Raw genomic sequence first — 10,069 nt, forward strand, 5'->3', positions numbered from 1 at the left:
CATATCCTTTGCTATTGAAACATACATATGACACAACTTATTACATGTATGAATATAATATTACCGTACATCATGAGAAGTGCTCAAGCACTTGGATTTTAAGAGTTCACAATTACAAACATTGTCGCTTACACCATGCCAGGTCAGCGTTTTCAAGTACACACTATACGTACATTTTAAATTCTCTTTTCTTTACTGTTTTGCCAGGAGAATGGGTTCCAGAGGTCGTTAGTTCAAGCCTCGGTCGAGGCGGCGGTGGAGCTCCAATAAAAAGTGAATTTCTTTGTGCTTTATATATATCTATATCATTTACTATGGGCAGGTATATGTCAATTTGAGAGTTATTGCAATGCTTGTGCTTATTATGTATGTATTTATCTCTGCAATATGTATCGTTCCGATCCTCTCAAATTGTCGTTTAACTGTATTCCACCGGTGTCTCAAACGACTGTGTAGTGCGCGGCCAGCGCACTAGGTTCCATTCGTCATCGAAAGCAAGATGTTTGTCTTGCCTAGATGGCCGAGTGGTTAGCGCGGTGGCCGCTCACTGCTTGGAGAATGGGTTCCAGAGGTCGTGAGTTGAAGCCTCGGTCGAGGCGGCAGTGGAGCTCCAATAAAAAGTGAATTTCCTTGTGCTTTATATTTAAGTATTGAATCCTTATTTTTGAAAGATATAGTCTCATAACTGCAACGGTGTGTGCATACAAATTGAATAACGCACGTTAGCGCGTTATGAAAATTTTTTTGCACACACCGTTGCAGTTATGAGACTATATCTTTCAAAAAATAAGGATTTAATACTTATATTTACATTTTTTTACCTTCTTGCCTTGGACGCAAATGCGAATTATACCTCAAATTACTGTACTATCCTATGGGTAAGTTCAAATTAATGGAAGAGCCACAGTAACACCCACAAGCGTGATATTTGATTTTCGCTTGTGACGTTGTATTTATCAGCGTTCAACGTTTGTGATGTCACAATTAAAACTCGTGATTTAACCTTTTAGTACCCTATCTGTGTTACGGTGCTACATCTGCAGTAGCTTTACATGCAAAATATATGTGAAATGTAAATATATATCTATATCATTCACTATGGGCAGGTATATGTCAATTTGAGAGTTATTGCAATGCTTGTGCTTATTATATATATATATATGTATATATATATATATATATATATATATATATATATATATATATATATATATATATATATATATATATATATATATATATATATATATATTAATTAATTAATTACAAAAAGACTAGTCGAATAATTATATCGAATTTTTTTTTTTAAATTATTTATCAGTTGTAAACATCAATCAGATTTAGGTCAAAATGGCTCATCAGTGGCGATTCTTTAACACGGATTACGCTGCATGTATTTCGTATTTTGTTTGATTGATACATTTATACTTCAAAAGGTGTCTGTACTTTGTACATATGTAAGCAACAAAACGACTAATTTGTTAGTCATGGACATTTTTGTATTTATTCATACATGTAATTTATTTTTATTGTACATCTGTCCACTTACCTTCAACAGGACTATGACTTTATTTTGAAATTTCTCTATCTTCAGAGTATAGAATGAAGTTAAGAATGTTTATATGATGTTTATGACATGATTAACATGAGTCATCAGTAAGTGAACCATTGATATTGCACAAATATTGAAGCCTTGGTCGGAAAACATTTTTGACCACTTCAATAGCATTTAGGTGAGAGTATCAAAAGTCAAAATGTTTTGCTTTATTGTTTATGTATTAAGAGGTCTGTATGATTGTGTCTAATTTTTGGACAATATTAATATCCTTTAGACAAAGAGCTCTAATGTAGCGTGACTTTTACTCAATGTTATTAATATAGAAAAAATATCAATACTCCGTAACATATTATTTAGGTTTGCACAGGATGACAGATAAACGTTAATATCTTTTTATGACGTAATTAGTTCTAGCAAGAATTAGAGTCTCGTTTATTCAATGAAATTTTTGGCATTTATTTTTTTAAAAAAATTAAAATGTTCAAGTGCTTACAATAATACATGATTAAAATTCAGCAATATGTTAATTTTCAAATTACAGAACACAAAGCTTTTCGTAACATGAATCGGAAATCCATTTCATTGCGTAACAGACTCCTTTTAATTGCAGTATTCTAATAAATCGTTGAAAGGAATTCCGAGTATCTCGATGGTTTTGAAGCCAATTGGACAAACACAAGTATTTCCAGGAAACAAACATCCTTTTGACTTGAGTTCTAGAGGCACACACAAACTGGGACTCTTTCCGTACTTAATCATCATTTCTTCTTTCCCACGCCGCCCTCTACAAGAATATCTCTGATTACGTGGCCACTTGTCCATATTCAGAACAATACTGTAAGATTTTGACACTGTATGGCAGAGCAACCAGGGAGATGATTTAATGCAGAAGATCAATGGTGATAATTAATCCCAAAGTCACAATGGTGAATTAATTTTCTTGATAAGACGGAAAAGGTAACATGGTGGCTAGCTAGAGAGGTTTTAACAAAAATCATTTGGTAATGTTTACATCGTGAACCCTTCGTAATATATCACCGACATTTTTAAATGTACCTTGTTATTTATTATAAATAGAATAAAGTTACTTACATTCCCACCCTGGATTAAAAATGTACATCGTTTCATAGTTTATCCTGCTGATTTGAAGGGAACAACCAGGGATGTCAATAAAGTTTAAAAGATTGCGCCTTATCTTCAATTTTTAAAATTCATTCCAGCAAATAAGAAATATTGAAAACAGATCCAGCAGGGTGCTACTGATTTTATTATTAAGAAATTTCAGAGAATTTATATTACATATAACCCCCACCCCTTCCCCCTCCTGAAAAAAAATGAACTGACTTTACATAACTATTCTGTGTAAATTGATTGTTAATTATCAGACCATCAAAAATAAATTTAAGTATATTTTATAATGCTTTTGTACTTGTTTACAAACTATATATTATATAGGCAGTTCTTGGGGATTCCTTCAAAGTCACAAGCACATCATGTGAATGTTCTTTGGGAAACTACTAGTATGCCTGCCATCATGTTGCGTCAGCACTGCTATATGGGTAAGAAATCCTAACCATGCATATTACATGATTATGAGACCGATATTTTGCTTAGGATATCATCATCAGGGAAATTTCCTAACTTTTTAGAACCCACTTCAGAAAAATAACTTGATACATATTAAATTATTAAACAAAGTTTAATCTTTAAGTTATACATTTATATACTAGATCTTATTTTCTCTTAAAGGTACAAATGTGTCAGCCAGACAGATATAAAGTTTGGGTGGCTGAAGAACCCAAAAACCTTAACTAAAGACACTTTAAGACAGAGATCAAAACAATAGAAGAATTGTTTTCCTCTGCACGTCCAGATTACTCGTATGTTATATATTATGAAGCAGTTTATGTAATAAATATAGTGATAAAAATAATTTTTCCTAATTTAGTTATATAGAACTAACAAATACATTGTATATATTTATATAAATTACTCTCCAACATTTTAAGTGCATTACGCAGACCTTTTGATGAAAGAGACAGAGATTTTTTGCACCAAAAATCATCAAACCTAGGAATGTTTATTGGTAAAATGTTGAATTTTGGTTTCAGTTATAATTACATTTGATGGATTATATTTTTATGTTTAGGTAAACAATATTTTGTTGCTGACATCTTTGATTTTTATTAAAAATTAACCATAAACCATATCATCATTGACATTGTAGAGGTCAAGTATCCATTTTCTTCATTATCATCAGTACTAAAGGCAGCAAAAGATCTGAAGAATTTCTTTTCCTTCCTTGGTAAGTACACATTTACCGGTAGTCTGATGACTTAAAGCTTTGTACAATAACCTGCATGTAACACAGAACTATGGTGTAATTTGCTCTCAAGATATATCTCTCTTACAATGTTTACCTTTGTAAGAGCCAAACTACAAGCTGTGTGTGAAAATATTGATGAGATGATGATTTTAAAACCTACATGCAATGTCATGCATAGTCTCTGAGGTACCGGTATATTATTGATAAATATGTAACATGTGTTTTTCTTTAATTTCAGATGTTAAAGGAGATTCACTTTGCATGAAGACCAGTCACCCATATTACCATCAAATACAGGGCCAGTTACACATTTGTAACAAAACATGTTGTGACCTGATTGTGTGGACAACAGTAGACTGTGTTGTGATCAGAATAGTGAAGGATCCTGAATGGACTGTAAACATTGCAAACCTAGTAGACTTCTACTTTAATACTTTCATTCCAGCATTGTTAGATAACTAACTTTGGTTGAATAAATCAAAAAGAAAATAAACAGTCAATGTCAATATACATTTATATTTCTTTAGTGAAATGTTTAACTTTTATATGATTATAAATGAACACAATAATCACATTTTGTTAAGGTGGCTTGATGGTCATGGCCAATTTTAGACTGCATATTGGTCTCCTTTAAATCATTTAAAAGGTAAAATATATGAATGATTTCTTTACTACATAATAGTTAATAGCAAAAGAAAGATCTAAAAAAAAAAATTAGGTACATGTAGATAATGATATAAAGAAATACATTTCACTTACGAAATTTGGTTACAAATATATATATATTTTTTCAAATTAACCATTATCTCTTTAATTCCCTAAAAACTATAGGATCAACAAACAAAGTTAAGGTCTTTCAGGAAACACATTTTTTATTTTAATTAGGGCCTGAGAAAATATATAGAGCCTTTTCCTGTGCTACACTGCAAACAGAAATCTAATTCAGACTTTTAAAATAATTGTTTAACATGTATTGACATTACATTTGCAAGTACAAATTGAAATACTTTTGTTAGAATATCAATACTAAAAAAAAAATCAAAACAAAAAATAAAGACAAAAAGAAAATTTCAATTCTCTCTAATATTAAGTATCCAAAAATTTTCCATTTAGGTATATACTTCCTTTAAATGACAGAAAGGAGGCCACGTTAAATAATGCGGCAGAATACTTATTCATCTTTTCCCTGTTATAAACTGAAAAAAATCCAGGCTTTAAAAAAAGCTGTTCTTTTTTTTACATTTTTATCTAAAAGTACAAGCTGAAATTCAAATATAATATTATATATTTACATTTGCAAATATGTTTCCTTAAATTAACCTATAGAATAGCGAAAACGTTCATTTTTGTATGAACTTTTTCGTGTCGTCACAATGATCATAGCCAGCGCTTATCGCTTGTATTATTGTAAACATAAAATCTCGGTAATTTTAACAGTTCTGAACGATTTGTCTATTTCAAACGTAAATATAAGTAATAAACAGCAATATTAAAAAGTTCACCGGGATATGAAGTTGGTTGGTACGTGTTCAAATCTACTGAGAAGCCCTTCGGGCTTCACAGGATTTGATCACGTGACCAACCAACTTCATATCCCGATGAACTTTTTAAATTGCTGTTTATTTCTTATATATATACACAAAACTGAAGTGAAGAAAATGAAAACGTCAATTCTTTAAAAAAATAATTATCGAATTAAATTTCACTGAATACTTCCTGAAAATGGTAAGAAGAGGACAACTTTACATACATTATACAAATTATTTATAATTAAAAAGAAGATAGTATGATATCCTTAAACTTCACCACTCAATACATTAATCATAGCACTTAAAACTGGAAAACGGACATATATTCTGTTGCAAACGCATGATTTCTCTTAATTTTTGTATTTTTGTTTCCAACAAGGTAACTCTCCTCTCCTGTGTAAACTACAGCATAAAATTTAAATCTGAATTAATCTAAAGGAAGGTATAAGTACAAAGGTCACAATTTAGTTAATCAGTAGTTTGAAAAAATGAAAATTAACAAGCATTCTGAGAGTATTGCATAAGCAATACACGTCCCCTACCGGTTTGTGGAAATTGTGAAAACAATGCACTGTTATGCAGAATATCGAACCCGAACATTAAAGTATTGGAATATAAAAAATTAATTTTTTCGAAAATATGTCAACCAGATGCTACAAAAGTGTAAACTTGATCTGTAGTTTAACATTTTGAAGCTGTTCAGCAAATTTCATATTATTCCTCAAACGCATAATGAAAAAAAAGTGTGAAAAGCTGAAGTGGGACAGACAGACGGACAGACAGACGGACGGACGGACGGACGGACGGACGGACGGACTGACAGACGCAGAGGAAAGCTATAGTCCCCTCCGGTGAAAACCGGTAGGGGACTAATAAGTTAAAGTACGTTTAAATGTGTAATACGAATATGTTATCTTGGTCTGTTTTAAGTAAAGTTGAGGTGTCCAGTGAATCCTAGGTGAATTAATGAATATGTACTTAATGGCGGTGGCATACCCCATGCTGTTTGCTTGGTATGTTTGCACTCTAATTAAGGTTTGCAATGAATGATACCTGACGATATTAAAGTTGAACGACCCTCTATGCTTGGCCATCCATTCAATGGGCTCTTTATACATGTACTTTTGATCAAGGCTTATATGCAATCTTCTTTATAACGACTAGCTCAAGTATATATATATATATATATATATATATATATATATATATATATATATATATATATATATATATATATATATATATATATATATATATATACAGTGAACAAATAATATGCTTTTATACCTTTACTGTATATATTACTATTTATACTAAGTCATGATGTTAATTACCACGATTGTTAAAAATTTAATGTTTTTGTTGGAGCAAAATTTTGTTAATATTTTACACCTTCAATCGTTACTGATTGTGAAAGGTCTTTTTAAATCGGTTGTTTTAAAAAAAAACACCTACGTATTTTTGTATTACTTAAATTGGCTGCTACTGTGATCGAATATTTTGTCCACCGAATATTTGTACGCAAATTAATACAAAACCACTTTTAAGTATGGTACAAGATTTCAAATTTTCAAAGGTATAAAACTATCAAATTTAAATTTCTTTCAATTTCGAGCGATGACTAATCCATTACCTTCCTGGTAAATTTGTGATAGCTAGACACCTTTTGTGACATCAAGGAAGTATTTTAAAAGGCAGAGCATGTTTTTTCACGTAGGGATATAATTTAAGAAACCGGAAAATATTTCGTCATGTGGTCTAAGCTGGTGCATGTTTATGTTGTGAACATATGAATAGGCACAGATTCCTGCACAGAGCCGATGATCTCACACATCCCGGAAAGGAGTACACTTAAATGCTAGTCTACTGTTAATGAGTTCTTTTCTGCAGTCATTTAAAGAGGACATCACTGAGGGACTTCACGTATTCACTGGTGAGAAAATATTTTTATTTGACAACTTCTACCCCCAACCCATAAATATACTGTTTCAAGGTAGTAGTGCGAATGTATTTGGTTTGATAAACACCCATCTTATTTCAATCAGTTTCCACCTATTGATATCATTTGAGGTTAAAACTAATAAGTAAACAATTTGAAAATTTCACCCCAATTTAATAATTCTTATTAAAACAAAACTTTAGGCAATAGTTTTCATATATAACTGAAACGGTGATTTTTTTAAAATAAAATTAATAGATGGATGAAGAGAAAGATATCAGTAAATATAATTTGATATATTCATGTATTATAATTATTAATTGTAGGTATCATCATGAACAAAACATCAATACAACACACATACCTAATTTGGGAAAACCATACATATAACACAACAACAGAACAGTATCTTTTCCATACCCACAACTCGGAGGTTGACGAAAACATGGCCGTAATCCTTATGCCCGTGGTAGTATATGTTTCTCTTTTGATGGTTCTTGGTATCATTGGCAATATGATTGTGTGTTACATATATTTCTTCCGATGGAAACGAAAGACTGTAAAATATTTCATTGGATCTTTGGCTGCGTACGATTTAATTACCAGCATCATATGTATGCCAATCGAAGTAGCCATGCTTCGTAATCCAATTACTCTGAACGACCCACATCTTTGTAGATTTCTACGATTCACGCGCTCTATGACGTCACTTGGAGCAGGGTTTATGTTAGTGGTTATTGCCGCAGACCGATATCTGAGAATCTGTCAGTTGGCAAAAAGTCAAATTCAAGTCGCACTTGCTAAAAAGTTATGTTTTTCAACAATGATAACAGCTGTGCTATTTTCTTGGCCGTGTTTGTTAATATTTGGCCAGATTGAAAGAAGTACGTCTCCAATCGCAGAAACATCTTGCTCAATCGACATGGAGTATATCGATACACTTTATCCAACAGCATATTATGGGCTAGTGTCTGTGCTATTTTTGTTCATTTCATTGTGTCTGATGACTTTCTACTCAATGATCATGGGAAGACTGTGTAAAAGACCCCTAACATCACGATTAAGAACCATTTTGTCTGTGAATGAAGCTTGTAGTAACAATACATCAACCTCGCCAGAAGGACTGAATGAAGAATCGTCCAAACTCAACACTGCATCACCGACAAATCCAGAAAATTGCAAACACACTGCATCTTCAAAAATAGGTTTGATGCTACGTAGAAAATCATCTTTATTCGAAGGGAGAATTTTCTCAGTTTCTCCAGCAAAAAGACAGTCAACGGCGAATTTTCGAATGACAAGAACAACTTTAACTCTGCTTTTAATAACCCTCATTCAGTGGGTCAGTTTTCTGCCTTATTTTGGACTCCTTTTTACCAAATCTTTTAACAAAGACTTTCTCCGCAACATGACAAGAGATGATCAAACACTCTATAACATTGGGATTCTTTCTCACTTTCTTAGTAGTGGAGTCAATCCTTATATGTATGGCTTTTTCAGTGGAGACTTTCGTAAAGAATGTAAAAAGGCATTAATTGCAATGAAAAAATCGTTAAAGTAGTTTCTTTAACATTTCATTTTCATTTACGTGATTTGAACTGGCTAGTAACGCAAGTCATCGAATTTTTTTCCATTTTGATAACCACTTTAAAAACCGGTGATATTTTGTTGAACTAGTAGATTACATCGTGTATATTAATTTGCGTATGAACAAGCACGTAAAATGTTTTCATTTCAAAATGAAATATAAGGATATTGAATGACTATTTTGAAAATGTTTCATGATGTGTATTAAATTCAAACTCTAGTTCAGAGTTATTAGCATTTTGTTTAGTAATAAACAGGTCGTGTTTGATACTTCATTTGCTAAGTTTCAATTTAATTAACGTTGAGATTAAGTTAAAAAGCACTAAAAAAGAATGTTGATTCGATTTTTTTTTCTTCAAATTGACGATTGTAAAAGGAAGTACTTTTAAAGTTTAAGATCACTTTGCAGAAAAAAAAAAGTTTTTGTTCATTAAAAAACCAAAATATTTTTGTCCCCGAAACCCCAACGACACTTAATATTACAAATACAATTAGTCACTTTTGTAGAAAATGTGATTAATAAAATAAGTCACTTTTGTTGAAAATGTGACAAATAAAATTAGTCACTTTTGTTGAAACTGTGACAAATAAAATTAGTCACTTATGTTGAAACTGTGACAACAAATAGTGTAACAAGTTCAACTTTTGAATGTTCAAAAATCTTTTCAAAACCTGCAATACAAGGATCCATACAAGAACAAACAGGTCATTACGATAAATCCGGTGTCGTGTTTTGATGTAAACTGCCTATAGTAGAATATGATTTCCGATGCGTTGCACATCATCTTGGTCAAAAATGTCAAGAACAAAATTATTTTCGATATGCATTTTTGACATTAAAATTACATCATTTTAAGGATTTATGATACAGGATGGTTATAAATTCTACATATACACTGTGAATGAAGGGAATTTCATATTGTGTACGTTTTTCAAATTAATAAATACGAGTCCCCGACTTGTGATGAACGTGATGATGAATATATTGACAAATATACCGCGAGACCAGGTTAATGGCATAGCAGAATAAAGAAATACTAAACTTCGAAATGAAACTGGGCTTTGTTATCAAAAATTACTTAAATACAATATACAGTATCCAATTAGATGTTGTCTTTCTCAAATAAATG

The 10,069-nt window shown here is 31.5% G+C and overlaps 1 protein-coding gene and 1 long non-coding RNA gene across 2 annotated transcripts; both read left to right on the plus strand.

Annotated features, from left to right (window-relative positions):
* The first annotated feature begins 1,711 nt into the window (after positions 1–1,711).
* LOC128166921 (uncharacterized) lies at positions 1,712–3,432 on the plus strand. The gene is made up of 3 exons (XR_008241199.1): positions 1,712–2,515; positions 3,014–3,117; positions 3,308–3,432. It is a non-coding gene; the product is annotated as an uncharacterized LOC128166921 (long non-coding RNA).
* A 3,725-nt stretch (positions 3,433–7,157) lies between these two features.
* LOC128185292 (5-hydroxytryptamine receptor 1D-like) lies at positions 7,158–9,209 on the plus strand. The gene is made up of 2 exons (XM_052854927.1): positions 7,158–7,346; positions 7,679–9,209. The coding sequence occupies exons 1-2, from the start codon at positions 7,286–7,288 to the stop codon at positions 8,911–8,913; spliced, it is 1,296 nt and encodes a 431-aa protein (XP_052710887.1). The 5' UTR covers positions 7,158–7,285; the 3' UTR covers positions 8,914–9,209.
* The last annotated feature ends 860 nt before the right edge of the window (positions 9,210–10,069 follow it).

The sequence above is a fragment of the Crassostrea angulata genome, chromosome 1 (assembly GCF_025612915.1).
Source record: "Crassostrea angulata isolate pt1a10 chromosome 1, ASM2561291v2, whole genome shotgun sequence".
Taxonomy (NCBI): domain Eukaryota; kingdom Metazoa; phylum Mollusca; class Bivalvia; order Ostreida; family Ostreidae; genus Magallana; species Magallana angulata.